The 22145-nt window shown below is 39.0% G+C and overlaps 1 protein-coding gene and 1 long non-coding RNA gene across 10 annotated transcripts in view; one reads left to right on the forward strand and one right to left on the reverse strand.

Moving 5' to 3' along the window:
- The window catches only part of NOL4 (nucleolar protein 4), a 190147-nt gene that overhangs the window by 127002 nt on the left and 41000 nt on the right, over nt 1-22145 (reverse strand). For 6 of the 9 annotated variants that reach the window (XM_053954933.1, XM_053954942.1, XM_053954928.1 and 3 more), the window contains 3 exons: nt 17448-17559; nt 16845-16957; nt 12138-12270 (listed from right to left, as the gene is read on the reverse strand). In XM_053954933.1, coding sequence (XP_053810908.1) covers nt 12138-12270; nt 16845-16957; nt 17448-17559 — 358 coding nt within the window. Of the gene's footprint in view, nt 1-12137; nt 12271-13113; nt 13227-14515; nt 14585-16844; nt 16958-17447; nt 17560-22145 lie in introns of those variants that run through there. The other 3 variants (XM_053954987.1, XM_053954979.1, XM_053954972.1) reach the window with 3 other exon arrangements.
- On the forward strand, nt 14517-15275 carry LOC128794805 (uncharacterized). The gene is made up of 3 exons (XR_008433271.1): nt 14517-14611; nt 14706-14865; nt 15145-15275. It is a non-coding gene; the product is annotated as an uncharacterized LOC128794805 (long non-coding RNA).

Genomic DNA, 22145 nt, shown 5'->3' on the forward strand with positions numbered 1-22145 from the left:
AGCAAGCACTCATTTTAGGCCCCACTTTGCCCAGGGGGTGAATGTAAGCACACTGCTGAATAGATGGTTCAGAGAAGAGAAAAATATTTGTCCTTGCCAAGAGGCTTTACAACATCCATGCCTTTAATTAAAGTAAGACATATTTGCAGAAGATATAATAATATGTACAACTGCAAGTCCATGACTGCAGTCTTACAGGAATAATCAGGGATTATTATAGCCTGCTCCAGGAATCTAAGATGAACAGTTCCTAGAGAGCACATATAACTAGTACAGAACTGCAGAAATGTAGCAGAAAGAAGAAATGAAGATACAGGAACAGACAGAGCTTGGCTAACTTGCTGAATTAAAACTTATCATTATTGCATAAATTGCATTGATTATTTAATTAAAGAGACAGTAGCAATTTCAGTGCCCATATTAACTACTTCAGAATTCGTTCAGCTACAGAGTACCTATTATGAAAACAAGCAGGGTGAAACTTTGTCTCCACTGGAGTTCATAGAAATTCTCACTATTTATTTCAGTAAGATTTTCATTGCATCAATGTATTCTGGAGATGATCACGCTGGATAAAATATTTAAAAACCAAGTCACTAAAAGTCAAAGTTCTTTTAAACTTCTGATAAAAATACAATCCTTGGACAGTTACCTCAGAGGGATATAATTAAAAGATGAAGTGATATATTTTTTAAATCTTTTACCAGTTGTTTTTTAACAGACAAATCCTAGAAGATGTATGCAGATGCAGTCCTAAAAACTATTCAAAGACTATTGCTAAGAATTATAGCTTCTTTATACACATGCAAGGAAACTTTTTAAAAACTCATCTGAAAACACTGGTTGCTTCCATTTGCTTTCTAGGTCTCTAGACCACACTGCTGCTCTCACTATTTGTACCACCTCCTTTTGAAGAGGGCTCATTTCTTCCACTCCAAGGAATTCACATTAAGAGTTCCCACATCATGTAGTTCTGTCTTTCCATTCTCTCTTTGACAGCTTGCAGCATCAGCTCCCTTCAGAATAACCATTCATGAGACACTTTAAATAGTGTGACATAACAAACTCACTGTACCTCTTTGCCAGTTAAGTCATTAAAATTTTATTATACTTCATTTTTTGGTCCTTCTTGGAACAGTAACTTTGTGTAACTGAAATGTCATCGCTCTATATTGTTTTTGCAAAGGAAAAAAAAAATATTCCCAGTTTGCATCTCCTAATTTCTTTTCCTATCAAACTAGTAATAGCAATTAGCACTCTTAAGATTAGTCGGTTGATATCATGGTTTTATTACAGTTTCTCAAAGCAAAAAAATCAAATTTTCTAATCAATTATTGCCCCAAAGTATCTATTACTATTGCCTTATTTTAAAGCTACTGGTGAATCACATGCTTTTTTTTCCCTGATTTATGATCTTGTTTGCATCTCCTTGCCAATGTCTACATTTGCACAAAATTCAGATTTCAGAGTACAAAAAGCTAAGCATAGAGATTTGAACTCCACCTCCCAGTCAGAAGGAATTACTAATTTTACAAAAGTCTAACAGTTTAGCAGGGATCTTGGATAGTTATTAACAAGGATTACTCTGCCTTCTACTTAGGGAACACTACTCAGGAAAGCACCTGGGATATCAGAACAGTTAGAAGTTCAGTAGAAGTCCTAGTCCTCCAGAGATGCATTAAACTGACTCCTTGATTTATGTCACAAGAAAGGAAGCTTGTAAAACACTGAAGTTAAACTGAAGCACTGAGGAAAGACTTTAAACACAAAGATGGAACTATCCCCATAACCAGGAACCTCTGCAGTAGAGACTGATCTCAAGGCAATCTTTCTGCTGGAAAGCCACATTCTGACTGCAAGGCCAGTGTCCTGATGAAAGTGGAGAAAAGCTTCTTGGAGCTGACTTAAGGCATCAATTTCTCTTCAGTTCTGTGCACTTAAGTCTGAAAGTTGTATATTACATAAATTTAGCTTTTATCTAATTTTTTTCTATTAGTAATGCCAACGCTTACAACTGAGGTTCTGAACTGGTTTCTCAGCATCACACATAGTAGAGCCAACAAAGACAATTAAATAGAGTTCTCCTCCACTTTTCCAGGAGTGGCTCTGAGTAGCTTCTGAAGCCTGTCACTCTGTCTGTCAGTCTGGAAGGCTGCTCCTGCATTGGTCAGAACTGTTCAGTGCCATTCAGAGGTGGCACGTTCCTCTGCCTCAGGACAACAAATACGGTGACTATCTAGCAATACTAAACCAATTATTTGAAACACCTCTTCACAAATCTCAGGAAAATACATATAACCACTTCCTATGTCGTTTACTATTACAAAATACTATACTGCTGAAAAAATACTAATTTTTTCCTGTAATCAAAGTATTTTCATTTGGTTGAAAAAAATACTACTAATTTTCAACATTCAGCATTACAAATATTTCATCAAACAATAAATGCTTCAAAGAAATTTCTATTAAAAATGTCTTTCACAAGACAGCCCAATGTCTCCAGGGAATTTCCTATTCAGAAAAAAAAGATAATTAACGGCTTCCTTAATTAAAATATAACACAGTGAAGAATCAATGGCTAAATTAAATTTCTTTAAAGCACATTCTTTTACATTCCTTTTCCTGAAAAAAAATGTTCTATTATATTATTCTATGGTATATGTAGTAGGAAAAAAAAAAAGGAAGTCAATGCCTAGCATGGATTTTAACAGTAACTATGAAAAAAAACATCCACCTCTACTATACGGAAGTAGACAAATTAAATCAAGCAATCTGTGCACATAGCCTCTGCTAAAGTCAATTGGTACATGTGAAAGGATAAAATGGATAAAGTGCATTTACTGGAAAGCAAAACCAAATCTCTGTAGCAGAATGCCCCTCCTTTTATTTGATGTTAAAGAGAAATAGGAGGGAACAGCCTGAGATATGCTAAGATAGGGGGAAAAAACAAAGAATATTGATCCAAACCAAACAACACTTTCAGAAATCCAGCTAAGCTTAGTTACAGGGATTTGCACACTGAAATCAAAAGCAGACTGCCTTCTATAGTACATGCATAAGGAAGAGATAGTTTGATGGGCAGTAATATTGCCAAAGTGAAATACCCATTGTTACAGGACACGTACAACACTAATACAACTGTTCTGAAGATGCAAAAGGACACAGGTCTACAGCTAGCCTTTTACACGGGGGCAGGCTTCACTTACCAGTAGATTGCTGATGTAAAAATGAGTGGCTGTGAATAGAGTGAATGGTCTTCAAGCATTTTAGCATTACTTGTGAAAAGATAATTCTAATTTCTCAGCTATTATTGGCTGCAAGTATTCCCTGATGTAATTATGGAGTAATAGCTGAGAACCTGATTGTAACCAACAGTTAGTAGTTTGTTGCTAACAAGGCAAACATGACAAACAATTTTGAGGCAATTATTGTCATTACAAGCCACACTCAATTGTTCAAGACAAGCATAATAGAAAGTGACAGTTGTGCAGCTGGGAGGGTGGTGCGGGAAACGAGATTGTTCTCTGGTTGCAACAGACCACTCAGACTCTAGCAGAGTCTGCTCAATGCATAATTCATGTTTAATAATATTTTAGTCTCTAAAGCAAATTACAGTATAAGATAAGAAACAAACAGAGACATGTCAAAAAAAAAAAAAAAAAATCCCAGAAGTTATTATAAGATGGAATAAGACACTGTCATGGTTGGACACTGGCGCAATGCCAGCGTCCCCATGAAAATGCACCTTCCCTAAATAAATGCTGTGAGATGTTATCAGGAACAGAGCAGAGCAGGCCCAAGCTTAATAATAAAGGAAAAAAACTTTATTAAACTACTACTAATACAGAAAACACATAAACTAAATCCAGGATGAAGACCCTTTAAAACACCCCTCCTCCTCCCAATTTCCAAAACACCCACCATGAAACATCACCCGGGATTCCTGATCAAATTACCACCCTTCAGATAATCAATACTCAAGCTATCAAGGGAGAGAGAAGTCTCTCTTGCACCACAGACCCCCCAGGAAACACAGCTGCCCCCCTGTCTTTCCCTGTCACACATGGCAACCGCCCGGAGAAAATCTGCCAGTGTGACACTCTCCATTCCATGTCACAGTGCTCTCACCACCGTGCATGGACAGACTGCTCATAGGGCTCCTTTAAGGATGCTTTGCCACAGACCCAAAGATACAACAGTTCAGCTTCTCATCTTGGGACTACAGTCCCCCCATTTTCCCCTGGGGCCGAGGGGTCCAAAAACAGGAGTCATCTTCTTCCCGAAGACAGAGGGTATCACCATTCCCTCTTCAGCTCTCTTCGTTTCTCGCCATTCTTGTGCTGTTCAAAGCTGAAACAGGTCTCCCTGGGTCACCACCGCATCCCCCTAAAATGCAGTCTCTATTGCAGGAGATTTTGGTTCAGTCTATGGCCAACAAGAAAAGTCCAGCCAGAAGCTACTTCATCATCTCCTTCCACTTAAATATTTCTTCTAACATCTCAAGTCCTGGACTATCTCTCTTCTACTACAAATCAAGGAGGAGTAATACTCTTAAAAAACCCTCATTTCCTGGAAAGGGTTAAACGTTCAGACTCCTTGGACGGCTGATATCTCAGTCCGGTGTTCCGCCTCCCACGCTGGGCATTCCCCCCCCTTCTCCTTCTCCTCTGCCGGCAAATTTCCAGGTGCCGCCAGGCTCTCTGTCTCTTTCCCTCTTGGGGGGGGGGGGGGGGAGGGGGCAAAGGCATCTCCGCTCCTCTCCACCCTTCCGTCCACAGGAGCTGGCTGGGTTCCAGACCTTCAGCCCCCTCGGCCTACCTGGACAAGGCCACGTGGCTTCCCCTCCCCCACCCAGCCTAAGGCTGGGCAGGGGGGGAGTCTGCACTCTCTGACGACCGGAACCAAAAGAGACAGTTCTCCTGGGAGTTCTTGCTTTTAACCCCCTGTGTTCTCAGAGGCGTGTCCATACTTTCAGTGGTCACTCCAGGTGCCAATATCCAAACCTGACCACTGATTGGTTTGACCCAACTTCCTGGAAAAAATTCACTTCCATGTCAAACCACGACAGACACACAGAAGTAACATGGAGCAAGGGGGAAATTTTCACTAAAGCCAACTCACAAGATGCTTGCAACTAGTAAATGTAAATACAGTAACTCTACATATTAAAAGAGTCAGTTATAAAAGCAATCCATTTGCTATGCTTCAATGAGATGGGTGCTCATGTCCAAATCCCAGTTTGAGACCATTGTGTATTAGGTAGGTCTAGGAGGAAGGAAGGAGTGCTCTCCATTGAGAAAGGTTGATGATTAATTCTGAACAAATTTGAATTGTGTGTAGAGTCAAAGGAAGATTTTCATCTCTCATACAATAGAAGTGTCTCATGTATCATCTCAGTATTCTGATGACAATGCACACAGCAGCTGCCTCATCAGCAATCAGTCCATTAAAATACTTGATTTGCTGAAAATTCCACCCAGCTCTCCTCAACGATGTTAAGGGCTGAAAGTTTCTAACGTAGCTGCAGCAACATTTCAAGTTCTTGCCCAGGCTCAGCAATATTCATTGTCAGTGACATTGTAGCACTGCTCAAGCATCATTACAGTGTCACTCTTAGTGCCTTTTGCACTGATAAGGTATCATTTCTAAAGAAGCCATTAAAACACCACTGAAACTTGATTTACAAAACTCTCTGACTTTCTGGTCATGTTTCACCATTTTTCTCCTCTTTCTTAAATCATAGAATCATAGAATGTTTTGAGTGGAAAGGACTTTAATGATCATTTGGTTGCACCCCCTCTGCCGTAAGCAGGGACACCTTCCACTACAATGCTTTGGTTTGTGCAAATAATAATCCATCAAACCAAATCTGATGAGCTAAATCGCTCCAGGTGCAGCTCCACTGAAGCAAAATAGCATCACATGCCAGCTTCTCAGGTACACTTTAACTCTGCTTAGGTGAAGATGATGCTGATTTTCTCAGACAGAGCAACATATTATAACTAACTCCCTGTCTAAAGAAACCTCTGTGATTTTGACATCTGTGATACACTTCAGTGCAGCCCATAGACTTACTCAGAAACATATATGTGTGACTGCACTGTCTTTTGCTTTATTCAGTAAGAAAGCTGGTGATTGCAGAAAGTAGCAGATCAACAGCTGCAGAGACAGGAGACCTTTGCCTCTGTATGTCACATCTGTGCTCCTTTTCCACTGCCATGACAAAGGCAGGTATCTTAGATTTTCACTTTCAGAAAACTAGTATTTATCGTTTCACTCTGAGTGGTAAGAAGTGAGTAAGACCTGACATTTCCCAAAATGTTGCAAATTTCAGTGGTTTGAACAAGACTGGAAGGTCTGAAAATATCACAAAATTGTCAGATCACCTGGTCCTAGCTCAAATGTAATTTTAAATGATCTTTCACTTCACCAAAGAAAAAAATAGTAATGTTTTTTCTATCCTCTTTATAAGTTAACATTCTTAATCAGCCCAAACCTTCCCTATTGAACAAAAATTATATTTTCCTTCACAGTAAAATGTTTATTAATTTGCATGTCCAATGTCTTGTATAAAGTATAAGCATTATAAACAACTTTAATAGCATTTTAGCTTTATTGATATGGATCTACAGACTGCAAATAAAACCAGTCAAGTCAGAAAAAGTCCCTAAAATTAAAAGGTTTTCTAAAAGTATATGAGGTGACATGTAGGAAAACTGACGGACTGCTTTTTATTTTATTTTTAGTATTTTTATTAAGGCTTTATGACTTCATGTGGTAATTTCAGTCTATCCCATATACCACAGAAATGTCAGGTGCTTTGTTTTGAAGTCTAAAGAAGTAAAGGTTTTTAGTAAAAGATATCTAAACTCTGCAAACAGTTTGGCTAACCTTTAGTGGGTCTTTGCTGAAATTAAGTGGACTTAGACCTCATTCAGAACAAGGACATTTGTAAAACCTTTCAGTGCTTGAACAAAAATTAAAAGCACAATACCTCTTGATGTCAATTGGTTTTATAAATTAATGAAAAATAACATTTCCACTGAAAATTCCTAATTACTAGCAAAAAGGTTGTCATGGATTTAATGCTGTGAATCATCTGCTCTGATGTGGCTTTGCTACCCCTCACTTTGCTCAACATCAAGAGCAGGGCCAATACATTGTCAACAGCATTGTCAACAATTTACTCCATTATGCGCTTTCACCAATCTGTCTTCACTTTGGCCTGCAGTTGGTGCTTGGACTCATATATCTTGAACTTGATTTGCTTTGAGAAGAAAGAAAAGTCAATATTTCAAGACAGGGAGTCCAGGTTTCAGTGGAATAAAGACAAAAGCAGAAAGAAGTACAACAGCACTACAAGTTCTGAATGAGAAGATGGATTAAACTCTTGGCTTGGACTTCGTTAAGAGAGAAAAATCAACAGCAAGTCTGCACTTTCGCATAGACAGTCAGTTTTGACAACTTAATCAGCTAATGTTACTTATTTCAGGTGAAGCAATTGTGTAGAGATTATAGCTTTGATGCAGAAAACAGGTATTTAGATGGCTGACTCCAATACTTGCATCTGTCACAAACACAAATGAATGAAAGGAATAGTTAATGTTAACAGCCAGGTTTCCTACATCTATATTGTGTAAAATGTGGCAATTTGAACATGCCAAGGAAAGAGAACTGACATCATCCAAGTGATCACAAACTACTCGAAGACATAATCCTCCATTGTATAAAATTATTATTGCTCAGTTTTCTCTAAATTGGGGATAATACAACCAGGAAAAGCCTATTAATCTCTACATCTAAATTGGCAGCACAATCCCTGTTAAAGGTTGACTTCTGACCATCTTGTCATGGTTAGCTCCTATAAGCTCCCATATGTCTCCACACAGTGTCTGTGAGAGGTAGTTGCGTGTGTATATATATATATATATATATATATATATATATAACCATGTAACTATAATTTTCTAAAAAACTAGATTGAAGAGAAGACAGTCCCTCCACCCAAATCCAGACTAATCACTGATATGTTTTGGTATACCTCAGTACAGTGAGAAATACTGAAAATAAATCCATCCTGCATCTTTCAGTTTGAGATCCAGTCAAATAGACTCATCCCAGACTTTTATTTGATAGCTCATATAGTAAAACACAAACAAACAAGAAAAAAAATGCAATGTCAAATTTATACTTAATTCTCCTCACTTCTAGGGTTGTACATGCTCTTAACTTCCTCTAATCAGAGCATCCCCCTATATATCTCATGTCTTGGTAACTAATGAACTACCACAGTGAGGAGAGAAACACACCCAGCTGCTCTGCACAGGGCTCCAGCTAACAGGCAAGGGCAACAAAAGTCCTATATTCACTCAGGGTAGAAGCTGTTGCTGCTCCTTTGAAGGCCTATCTAGAGGTCACTTTTCACTACAAAAAAACATTTTTAAACAGATTGAACCACTAACTAAAAAAAACAAAAAAAATCTCCTTTATTTCTAACTCCGTTCACAAACCTTGCCTGCTGTCTGTGGTCTGAGATGGGCAAAAGGGTTTGATCCAGCAATATCAGAGACCCAAGAGCACTATTAAGAGAAAGGAAAATTAAAGACAGCTCTCAAGTTGGAGCTTTGCCTGCAGATGAGTTACACACAGGGCTCACTCCAAAGAACCAGCTTAGGACACAGAATTGTGTCATGTCTAGGGAATCAAGAAAACAGGGGCAAGCAAGAGGCAAGGAAAAGAGAAAGGAACACATGAGCAATTTGCAGCTCTATTATCCAGCTGGCTGGTAGAGAACACCTCTGAGGCACTGGTAAGCAGAGAGCCATACCCCATTCCCAGCTGGGGAATGAACAAATTGTAAATTAGAGCTCCTTTCCTTTTCCATCTCCCCAGGAAAGAGCAGCAGCCCTTTTCCAACTCTTACCCCACCGTTGCAGCAGCCCTGCAGGTACTCAGGATTTTCAGCCATTCACCAGCAGGTGTGACTCAAGACCCTGTTATTTAAAAGCATACAAAGGCTAATTTAAAGTGGGAACTGTCCTTAGTACTATTGCAGCAACTTCAGTACCGTGGATACAATTCACCAACTGTCCACTCTTTTCATTACTTCCTTAATTCCCTGTACCCTTTCCACCCAATAAGCTTAGTACAGCTACTATTAAGCCTCAGTCCACTTGCAGAGCCCAGGACTTTTGGGCAGTACCAGCACCATCTACTCTGAGTAAATATGCACCTTCTGTCTCTGTGCCCTTCCTCCTCAGCATTTTTCTCACCTCCCATGGCATTTCTGGGTGTAGAAGTCTATTGCTTTCAGCTGATACTGTGAGTTGCTCTCATACTTGCCTTTATTCTATTAGGTTCAAGCAACCTAACCATGAGAAACAGGACATAGTATTGGGCTGGAACACACTGAGAAACCTCAGGTCAGATTTTCTAGTACGAGCTCTGTAATGGACTCCCAAAGAAAAATGCCTGTCTAAATAGGATGCAAGTACAGCCCCAAGGGATGAGGCTATGAAAGCATCATATTTCTTTTACATAGACAGTGTCAACATTCTGATGCTCTGATAAACTGAACTGGAAGAGGAGCCTCCATCTATCCCTCAGTAGCATGGCCCAGCTCACTATTATATTCCTCTAGGTCACACAGACTGTTTATATTCTAGTACCACATCAATTTAAATCCATAGAAAAAAAAACAGGGGATGTCCCAAAATATTCTCATGCTACTTCACATGGAAAACCAGGTAAGTAAAGTGATTAAACACATCACCTTTAGGTACACTGGAGCTGTCCCTAATCCACCCAGGCAGCAGTTTTCCTAATGATTCCAATTAAAAAATTATCCTCCCAAAGGGAGCATGCTTGGGGCAGCAGAAGACCTGTGCTGTCCCATTCCACCATTTCCAACTGCATGTGCAAAGGTGACCTTATGCAATAGCAAATTTTCACCTGCCAGGATGCAGCAAGCACATTTCAGATGAGGCAAATGCCAAGTGTCTTTATCCATAGGCTGAATGTGGTAGCTGACATAAACTTTCATAGACATACAGAATGTTTGAGGGAAAAGAGCAAGAATTACTTTTGACACAGATTTATGCTTTGGTCATGATTTCAGTGCACGTGCTCTATAATTAAGGATTAAATTTGTGGAATTTTACAATGCAGCCTGTGGCAGCAGAAGGGATTGTACTGCTAAATTCATTTAAGTTCCCTTTTATTTTCCCTCCTTCCTGTTCCAACTTCCCTTCCTCTACATCTCATATTGTTTATTTTCTTCCAGTCTTCTTTTTTTCATGCCCTCTCCTCTCCTCCTTCTTCCCTCCACTTCTCTCATGTCTTTCTGCTCCTCCTTCAGTCCCTTCTCCCACATCTGAAACAGCAGTGTTGCTATAACTAGCCACACTTAGGTTTGCTACCTGACAACAGCTAGCAAAGGAAAAAATGAAGCAGGAAGAGTGACTATTTCAAATCTCTCTGTCAGCAGATGTTTTAGCCAGAAGATGCAGGAAAAAATAGGATTGCCTTAGGAAGGTGAGCAAGTACCATCTGGGAGGAAGGGAAGGAAAGCTGCGAGATTTAAAGCCATACTGTAAGATCACACTGTCTGAAGTTCAAAGCCCACAATGGATTTACTTCCCATACATTTCAAATAGCAAGTGACAGATTTGCAGCATTTTATCATTCGTACTTAGGGTCTAATATGATTGCATGTGGCACATGAATCTGGTTGCAGCAGGTGTTAAGATATGTATGACAGGCATTTCTTCACAGGTTACTGTACTGAGCTACAACTTCTATTTGAGACATAAGCATTATTAAGAAACTATATATATGAAACTTCTACAGCATAGTATTGCAGTGAAAGCCAGATACATTAAAAAATCACTTTCCTAAGTATCCCTGAAGTCTCTAAGTTAGCAGTATTACTATAACATATTATCCCTGTGAAAAGTCAAACTTCAACAGGAAAGTGAACTATCTTTTCACACATCATGTGCATTAGAACAGCTCCTTTAGTGAACATATGTAGACAGAAATTAGTTAAAAGTTGAAAAAAAATTGTGATAGCTTGAGGACACTCAGACAAAAGGCATTTGTGGTTAGAATCTGGCCTATCAAATTATCACAGACATCCTACTCCTTCCTTTGTTTGGAGAGCAACCCAGCTGAAGATTCAACCCATCACCAGGTCCTCTCAGCCACTACGCACCACACCCATTCTCACCTAAATATCTTACCAGCTAGCAAATGACCATGATGCATGAAGTGCAAAGCATTCAGGCTTGCTGTCAAATCCCATATATTTAGTGTTCAAGAGAAATATAGAAAAGCATTTCTGATTTGGCATATATGATCAGGAAATTCCCAAGTAGCAAGTACAGAATTGCAAAGTGGTGTTTCTAATGGCAATAGAATAGACCTGCACTTTGGGTGTTGTGCATTCATGTGCCACTCTTGAGCCACTGTCACAGTCTGTAGGAGAGAGGCTATTTGTGAGCTCCGAAATCCAGAAGAAAGTTCATTCCAAACCAGACTCATTTAACTTGCTATATAACAAGGGCTGAATCCAAAGACTACACACCTATGCACCTTCAAGGCCAAGTAAATCAGTTTTATTTCTGACCAAAAAGTAGCTTTGTGTTGTAAAAAAGAAACAATTAACATTCAAATGTGCAATGCTGCTTGCTGTTTTCTCATCTTTTGCCTCTATTTCTCCATAGGAATCTGTTGTTTTCATCCTTTCTTCTGAATATCACATTCCAGTTCCTATCTCCCAAATAACCAGCTTCTGTGACACTACTCTCCCTCCTCGTAAAAACAACTTCCTCAGCTTTCTGGGTTGCCTCAGAAAGGTTTGAGTTTCATTTCCTTTTATTCCTCTGCATGGTCACATTACAGATATATATATATATATATAGACAGAAGGATAATGCTACTTAACATATAGCTGTCTAAGCACTCACCTGTTGCCTAAGCAACAGATAAATTAACCTAAAAAAAAAAATACAGGGAACATGTATTTCAAATTACCTAATGAAACACACTATGAAGAAAAGCAAATTCTAAATGAAAGCACAGAATGGGAAAAAAAGACAAGGCAATGCCACATTTTCTGTACAAAATGAGAGCCTTACCATCCTGCTGGCCCTGGAGGTTCTGAGGACTTTGCATTCTCTCCTCCAGATTTGAGCTGAGGTCAGAGTTTACAGCTGACATTCTAGTTGAGTCGCTCATATCAAACTCATCACTTTCTATAGAGCTCTCATCCTGCAAGTAGAAAGAGGCATGTCAGAAAACATGGTGCACTGCTCACATTATATGTGCAGCTCATTCTCTTCCCATTTGTTTCACTCACACCGGGGGTAGAGTGTAATCATGCTAAACATTTTTGTATATAAGAAAACAAGCAGAGGATATCAAAAACAGGGAGGAAAATACAGCATATATGTGATATGATAAATTGACAAAGGTAATTTGTTCAGCTATGAGGATACTACATAGTAATTCCATAGTATATTCCAGAAACGAATTGGTAACTAGAGACCCCATACCAAGCCCTTGTTATTCAAATTTGACTGAGGAGACCTCCCTATATTCCCTGCCTGAATCCTTTACTTTTCCTACATGGAAGTCAGTAACCCTGTGAATGACCCCTGTCCTGGTTTGGGCCGGGATAGTTACTTTTCTTCCGAATCGCTGGTACAGTGCTGTGCTTGGATTTATTGTGGGAATAATGTTGATAACACACTGATGTTTTGGTTGTTGCTAAGAAGTGCTTACTCTAAATCAAGGACTTTTCAGGTCTCATGCTCTGCCAGCGAGCAGGTGCACAAGAAGCAAGGAGGGAGCACAGCCAGGACAGCTGACCTGAACTGGCCAAAGGGATATTCCATACCACAGAGCATTATTCCCAGTATATAAACTGGGAGGAGTTGACCAGAGGGTTGGGCATCATTCAGTAGGTGGTGAGGAATTTTACTTGGCATCACATGTCTTTCTTGGGTGTTATTCCTCCTTCTCTCTCTCTCTCCTTTCATTACAATTAGCAGTAGCAGTAGTGGCAGTAGTAGTAGTTATTTTACTTTGTTTAAATTATTAAACTCTTCTCACCTCAACCCCTGGGTTTTTACTTTTTTTCTGATTTTCTCCCCATCCTACCAGAGTGTGTAGAGGAGTGAGCAAGCCACCACATGGTTCTTAGTTGCTGGCTAGGGTTAAACCACAAAGACTCACAGGAAGATATTTCCAAATGGCAACCTGACCTGGTAAGAATCCATGGTCAAATTCCCTTGACATGATGTCACACTTACACTCTGTTTAAAGAAGCATCTATGAAAATGAGAAAGCCTATAGAAGTTCTGAGCATGGTCATAACAGTCAGTGGCAAATAAAAGTAATATAATCACAGGAGAATCACTGCAAATTTATTCAACATTGTACATCTTTAATATGATTTATCCATCAAGTCCAGTTACAGAGCATTTAACAGGGATGATAAAAAGGGCAAAAAGTAACAGTTCTGATCATTATCAGAACTTTTATAAAAGAAAACAGTTTTAGACATAGGCCAGAAAATACTCAAATACATATTTGACTTCAGTTGCTTCAGTCCCACTGAGGTTCACGGACCCACTCATGGATTAGAAATTAAGTATCCACAAGTCTTGCTCTGGAAATGGCTGAGGCAATGTACAAACCTAAGGCAATATATTTTCAGTAACAACTTTTCTGAGATGGTCACCCCTGTTAAGAAGAAAAGTACTTGAAAGAACTGAGAGGAAAATATGGCAAATAGATTTGTAAATGAAAATGTCCTGAAAATGTTTGAAATATTTTTCCAATTCATTTTTATTTACATTTTTAAATCAAAACAGGACAAGACAGGATTCTGACTATTTTTCTGAGTTGTTCACCAGAACTGACCTAGAAAAATAGCAATATCTAGAATATGATTTACTGTGTATTTGTTGTGAAGTGGATATTACAGGTATTAATATAGCTGCTTGCTTCTTTCTGAGTGTTAGACTCTTAAATCAGTTCCTCCCCTGGGTCTCAGCAATATTTCCAGTTTGTGTGGACATTTCTCTTGTTTTCAGAAAGCAATTTCCCTGCAGTAATGACTCATGCTAAATTAGGATGAAGTACTGCAAATGCCAGTCAGGAGCAAGAGTGGGACAACACACAAGGCGAAGCTGCTCTGCACTGCCACAGCAGGACAATGACAAATAAGGAAATAAACATACTTTGTTCTCAGGGATTTGTAAAAAAACAAATGGAAGAGTGAGGGCTTCTCCAACAGGCACCTGTCTGTCTTGCCTTACATAAGGCAGGAGCACCCCAGTCACAGCAGCAGCAAACACCCAAACACTGCCCTCACAGATGAGCCCTGGCGCCCACCAGCCTCCTGCCCCAGACAGACAGGGCCAGGGCATTCGCCAGATGGGTTTGAGGTTTAGGGAAAATGCACTCTGCTCGTTCAAAGAGCAAGATAAGAAAACAAACTCTCCCAGACCTTCTGGATTGCTGTGTCTCTGTTAAAACGCAGGGGTAATTCTCAGTGAATACTGCAGGAACCAGCAAGCAGCAGATCACGTATTTCAGTTCTGAGGTTAGGCAATTTGATGGGGTCACAGAAAGGGGGTTCTGGCTGACACTTGCACAGTTATAAAACAACAACTAAGGCAGCCTCTGTTTGCCTACAGCACTGCAGAATGCCTCCACTTCACTTCCCAAACTGTGTAAACCTCTATCTGTGTAAACCTCTGTCTGAATCTGCATGGACACATGGACATGGGAACAAAAACTGAGAACCGCTGGCATCTTTACAGGAGCTGCAGCACAGCTCTAAATTCCTACAATATGGTAAGCTCTCCTTTTAGATTAAACCTTTTTCCCGCTCATCAGTGGTGTCAGTTTAAAAATGTGGAATTGGAGATGAGAGAATTAGGAGATTTTCAGTCATTGTGCTAGGTAGCAGTGGGATCCAAGTTTACTCCTGTCTCAATTCCACACAAGAATACACATATGATTGGTTAAATCTTTCCTACAAACCCAAGCCTGTTTTTTAAGTTCATGAAATAGTTTGAACCAGATGTCTCGCTCCTTTGTACTACAACATTTTCCCTGTCATTTTGTTCTCAGGGCAAACAAATGTACAGCCCGGGGGAAAAAAACCTTGGCAAAACCATGATTTGAGAAGAGGATTATCTTGAGAACTTTCCTTGTGCCCACTCTGTCCTGAAAGGTTATTATTATTAAAATATAAAAAAAAAATCACTTTCATAAATCCAAAACTTTCCTTGTGCCCACTCTGCCCTAAAAAATTATTATTACTAAAACATATAAGGAATTACTTTCATAAGTCCACTGCTGCAGGCATTTCATATACAGTAACAACAGAGCTACAAAACCAAGCTGGGCAGGGAAATACCAAGCAAAGTTGAGTCCTGCTGCCTCCATATCATTGCCACTGGCTTGTCTAGATGAAAAACTGTTTTAACAAAAAATGTCAGTCATCAGACCAGAAAGACTACACCAAAACATTCAGGCTACTGAAGATCTGTGGCAGGGGGTCCTGATCCAGCATGAGTGCCTGACCCTGTTGTGGAAGTAGTAATTCTCAAAGGGAAAAGGTGTAGAAATCAAGGAGTCCTTAAATTCCTAAGGTTACTGCAGAATAAAGCCTCTTCTCTCCTGCTAATTCAAACTCTACTTCCAGATCCCTCAAATAATCAGGAGGCTCAATAGAAGGAAAAGATGACCAGGCTGTATTTGAGTTGGGGATCTCTCTCCATACCCTCTGCAATTTAAAAAAAGGGCCAAACTGAAACAAGGATCCTGACATTTCTAGAAGAGTGGTGAAATCCCCATTCCAGGGAGTGTTGATTAATTCATGAAGTCTCCAGCAATAGCCCATACCTACTTATTGGGAAAACAAATGCGGCTAACTCTGCACAAGTCAGAAGTCAGTCAGGGTATTGACATAATCTAGCTGCTAAGGTTGTTTTTGAAGGCTTTCTTTATTAAAAAATACCTTGTAGTTGGACAGGAGGACATAGAATGCAGAACTGTTTTTTTGCTGGCACAGAGCTGAGCTTCTATTTGGCAGCTTAAATGGTAAATGAGCAAACTTCTAGCAACATGAGGTTATTATAAATAATTTGGTATGGGCCTGTGAATTGATGGAGCACTTCTTAAGATCTGGGAAAACTCTGAATAAATCAGCAAAAGCAAACAACCTTTGAGAAGAAATAAATACAATCCAACCCCAATTCTTTATGAAGAAGCTTGATTCTCAGTATACTTCTCCTTCTTTTTTTCTGCCTTTTTATTCAAAATTTCAAAAGCGACTCCTACTCTTATCATTAAGCTTTTTGCCTTAAAGTTTTCAACTGATGTTGCCAAGACTTTCATCACTGTCAGTACCATGTGTTGCATTGTGTTTGCTAGCCTTGAGAACACCATGGCAGTCATTCCAGCTGTTGATGGTATTGGTTTCTAAAAGCAGACAATGGAAGTCACTGCTGGGCACAGAACTAAGTCTCAAGAGAGCATGCTGCCCACATCACCCTTTCCACCAGCCCAGTGAAAGAGCACCTTCAGGCAATTCAAAGTACATTCACTACCCCCAATCACAGAAGGGCCATAAGTCATGGTATTTTCTCTCAGTCTGATTGCTTGAAAACAACCCTGCCTTGGCTTCAGACTGACTGTTTTAGCAACAAAATTATAAAGATGGGATCGACAATCATCTTCACTTCAGTTTCCTAGCTACCTGAAAGACAAAGTACAAAGCAATGCAGGAGAACAGGAAACCAAACTTAAAAGATTTCAGGTTTTACCTCATCTTGCTGTGAATTTAGTAGCTGCAGCTTCATGTGTTTCATATAAGCCATAGTAATGGGCATATTGTAATCAATCATACTGGTCACCAAAGTTGGAGGTTTTCCATTATCTGCAAAAAAATAGTTATTATGCAGTATATGTTAATTGTGGAGGCTATGCCATCCTATTCTGCAGTCAAAGTCAGACTGTTATGTTATTTAGCTCTAACTTTTGCATTTGTAATGGCTTGTAGGCTGTACAAATGGAAGTTTCCCAAAGAAAAAGGGAAACCAAGATCAAACCATGAAAATTGATGAGCTCTTCTACCCTAAATATCCATTCCTTACGCTTAAGCTCCCATACAAACATTTCCATAGCAAAATAAATTATTTCCTCCAGATAAAATCATCTTTCTATTGAGGGTGCAGATGGCATTACACTCCATCCTTAACTGAAAGCACAAGATTCACTACCTTCCAGCTTAAGTAAATGAGATGATCTGACTTACTGAACTGTTACAGTCTACCAAATTTATATGAACCCACACTTAAGCTAGGAAAGTATAAATGGGTATTAGAAATAAAATTACTTTACATCCCACTATTTGACACTAAAACTACCTTTATGATCCGCTCCATCTGGGTTTAAATGCATTCTTTTCTGGCACTCTGAGCAGCTCATTAGAAATCGTGTCACCGCTTCTCTCGGTAGGAAGGCATAGGTCTCTGAAATCTGAAATGAATAACAAAATATAGGTGTTATTATGTAAGCTGATTGAGCATGATTTAACAGACCTGATCATCATATTTCCAAATAAGGCACATTAGCGTTTAATGCCAGGAAGCACAATGAAAGCATGTTCTGCATACTATGTAGGATTTCAAGAAACATCACTCCAATCTGCCTACTTAGCATCTAATGGCTACTAACAGTTGGTACTGAACAAAATTCCACTGGTATCAAAAGGGGGGTTGTTTTCTGTTTACAGTTCATTTCCAATTCCTTTCAACAAAAAGATTCATACATAACAGCTATCCCACTGCGGAATGGTATCAAAAAAACTTCAAGAGAGACCTCTTTTTAATAGCTAATGCCAAAAAAAAGAAAGCACTTATCTGTTCTATTTATTTTTGTTGTAACAATACATAGACAGATAAAGGACTTGATGTATTAGCAGCAAAGAAGGTTGCCTTACTATTTTAACTTTGTACTTGAATGTTTTGTGAAAATATTTTTCTAAACCTTGTGGTTTTGTACTTTGGAGTACCTACGTTATTTTTACTAATAGTTAAAGAATTTGTGAACCAGTTGATTTTAGAGACTCTGCTTTACCTGGCAATATTTTGAAACAACAGATTTTAGTTGTTTCTTGGTTTCAATAAAATCATTGTTTCTAACCACATACTCACAAGTAGGCACCAGAGGGATTTTTTTCTCTCTTGAAAGGGAGAAGAGGAAGCAGTAGTTACTGGTTTTAAAGATTGCATTCCCCTCACCCCAAAGGATGCATCTGTCTTTATAGACATTTTGCCTTGCTGAAAAGGACCCAGAGGTTGGTGCCAAGCTGAAAATGAGCTAACAGCATACTCTCTGATCACAGACAAACTACATCTCATACTAGCTATTTAAAGTGTAGAGCCAAAAGATCAAGAAAAATTATTATCCTTCTCTACTCAGTGCTGGTAAGAAAGCAGCTGGAATAATGTGCCCAGGTTTCCCCTCAAAGTTCACAGTTCCCCTCCACACTTCAAGAAGGCTGCTAAAAAGCAGGAGATGGCTTTGATAATGAGAGCCATCTCAGGAGAGATGGCTCTGAGCCAGGCCATCATAGCAGCTGGAACCTAATGGAAACCTTGAAGGAAAGGTTGAGGGAGATAGATTCCTTTCATGTAGGTTGTGAGGCCAAGAAAGACCTAATTGTAGCCCACTGCTGCCTGAAAAGGAGTTAAAAATCTGTAGAGAAAAACTCTTTATAGTGTATAACCAGGGACAACAACAGCATTGTCTTGGGACATTCAAACCAGACATCAGCAGAAACTGTTACACGCCAGTGCACTGGAGCAGCTTTATCAGATGGGTGGAGTTTGATGAAAACATCCAAACTTAGGTGTTTTCAAGCCAATAAAAGGCAAATGCATGGTTTTTCTGTGATTCCTTATATATGCTGATGTATATACACTGAATAGTGCAAGTGTTGTAATGAATCTCTAGCCTCTTCTTTCCCAGATGTGGTGGCTATCAGTATGGAGATAATCCTTAATGAAAGACCAAGGCCCAGCAAGAGAGATTAAGAGAGTAAATTGTTAATTTGTTTGTACTCCCCTACTGTAAAACCTACAGCAGGATTTGATTTCCTATCAAGCACTATGCTGAGATGCAAGTCTCAGTAGGAAGTGAAGAAGAATGGAGATAGTGTGTATGAAAGTGTGGCTATGGAAAGGACAAGATCACTATTTAACTAGAATTAAATGGGATTACCTATTGTCCAAATCACTTCTGCACCTCACGAGGGTGCTAAGTGGAAGAAGAATGGTCAGTTTTAACTTTCTTACACTTTTCCACTTGGCTTGTCACCTACTTAACCTGTGTTGAATTTTACATTTCCTAAAACTCCATGGACCAAATTGATCAGTGGCAGTATTTTTGAAAATAGGTGGAGTTTAAATTAGTGTTTGTTGATGTGATGTGTGTCACGTCAATACATAGAAATGATGTGTTATAAAATGGGAATGCAAAATATATCATCATGTCTATAACATTGTTTTTTATGCTGTTTATTGTTGTTGTTTGTTTATATAATGGAAATCTTACTTGGGAGGGAGAAGAGAATTAGTATAAAAGCAAATATTATTCTGTGATGAACATTGGCAAAGATTTTTTCTGGGCCTGAAACACATTTTCTGAAAATTAAGCACTAAATTAAGCCACTTTTGAATGGGAGGTCCTACTAAAAATATATTTTCTGGTTTTTATACCCACAAAACAGATGCTTATTTACCTTTCTAAACATGAAAACACTGGTTATACTCATGCTTTATGGAAACTAAAAAAATAATCTAAAATCAGCTAGAATTCAGCATTGAAAAAAATTGGAAAGTGCACATACACAGCAACCTCTCTCTTATAACATTTAACATGTTTAACACTGTATTGAAATTAATGGAGCTTACCAATGGATTCATTAGTCCCCTGCATTTGATAGGAACGCTCCATTTATTCTAATCAAGCATCTCTGTCAAAATTCCAGTTCTGCTCAAACCAGATGAAATTCCTTCATGGAGAGAAAGTGAGCTAAGGCCCAGATTTGATAGGTGTGCTCCACTGACTATACAGGAACTGGGTTTTATAACTAAATTTGCCCATAGAGCAGATGCTCATGTCTCCAACCTCCCACTGCAACACAGTTTTAAGGATGCCCTTCCCTAAATAACTCCAGATTTCACCAACTTCCTCCTGTTTATTTTATAATTTGAATCAATCACTGACATTCCTAGACTTCTGTATAAATTGGTATAACACAACAGGAATTACATTAAAAGAGATACATACATAAGGAGCATAACCCGCAACATTCCTTATTCTTGTTGCCTGAATATATAGAAAAGAAAGGTGTCTCCAACTTTCACTGCCAGGGAGCTGATGAATTGTCTCCCCCCAGCTGCACAATTTCACACCCCCAGCAGTGCAGACCTTGTTGGCCTTTCATCTCCACATTATAAGATGCAGATAGCCCCTTGCTTGCTCTGGCCGAGCTCTGAACCAGCTGTAGCCGAGAAATGCTCAACCAAATTAGCAAGAGGCTGAACATAAAATCCTATATTTCAGCTCTCAGTAGAGTTTACCAGGTTGTGCACAAGACTGGACTGATGTCATTCATGGAGCTGGCTTGCATGTGAGTGTTTCAGAGAACAATGTGGAGGTCTATAACACCTTCTAAGTAATTATACAGAAATACCTGAGTGGTCTGATTTCATCAGGAAAAATTGTTTCTGTCCTTTACTCTAGCCAAAAGAAGGAAGTAATGACTCAGTCCTTGCTGATGCTGTATCCTCTCACTGCCTTCAGTGGCCCAGCTCCTAGCCCTCTTCTCAAGGCTATTAGCTAATAAAATATATAGCCAGACCATCTTTTTCAGTGATGTGTTATAAAAAAGGAATATTATTTTATTGTAAATCCATGCCAAAAAAAAAAAATTAAAACATGCACATGCTTCTACATTTTAAGAAAAAATAAAGCCAGAAAAAAGAAGTGGGGTATATTACCTTATTTACATTCATACTCTGACAAATCAGACTGGCATATTTTTGGCATGACTTACAAGTAACTTCTAATGCATGTGCCCATTCCCATCAAAGGCCAATGCGTGCTGATTTACCATATTGATAAAATTACTTGGATTGATTTTAAAAAAATATTATACTTTTCTTAAATATATAAGCTCTAGAAATATCCTTATGGGATTCCTTACTTTTACTTGTGTTTTTATTGCACATAAGGGTATCTTCTGCTGCTTGTAGAGATGTGTTATCTCATAACTGGATGTATTCTGTATCTTGGAGAAATCAGAAAAACGGCAGATTCTAGTAGGTTTGTGTTTAGGTATTGTGTACTAGGTATAGCTATTATAGCTATATGCTTTTTTACATTGTAAAGATACATGAAGAAGAAACAGAACTTCTAGAGCATTAAGCAAAAACTGCAAAAATTACACAGGGTTTGTTTTAGCCTCAGAAAACAAGCAAGCATTTCCTAACAATACAGTCCATGCACATCTACATTTGGTTTTAACTCTGAATTGAGAGGGAAATGAGTTGACATCAGTGGCTTCAGAGTCAAAGCTTTTATGATCTTACATCACCATTAAAAAGTTTTTGGTATATCTTGACATATGTGACTGCATCCAAAGCATCATGCAGCAGTGAAGGCCTGTCTAGGCTGGTTTACTGGATCCCATGAAGAGCACAACTAGCACAGGCAAGTAATCCACTACCTGAGCATGTAATCTGATTTACATTGGAGCTAAGCAATGAATGTCCTAATTGTCCGTGTGAGAAGCCTATTTCATCCCTACTGCATCACTACAGGCAGAGAAAACAAGCAAAGTTTCCTTTATGTTCTCCCATACTCAGATGAATTAAGTGCAGGATGTTGTGATGATGTAGCCTTCAGAGCTAAATTTTTGCTTGGAAAATTAACAAGTCCTAAACTGAAAGGCAGATTTTAGGACACATATGGCAGAGTAGGAAAGAAAAGTGTGAGGAGAGGGAGTGAAATTTTGCAAGTGAACCTATTAACCTCTGAAGAATTAACATGGAGGA

Source organism: Vidua chalybeata, chromosome 1 (assembly GCF_026979565.1).
Source record: "Vidua chalybeata isolate OUT-0048 chromosome 1, bVidCha1 merged haplotype, whole genome shotgun sequence".
Taxonomy (NCBI): domain Eukaryota; kingdom Metazoa; phylum Chordata; class Aves; order Passeriformes; family Viduidae; genus Vidua; species Vidua chalybeata.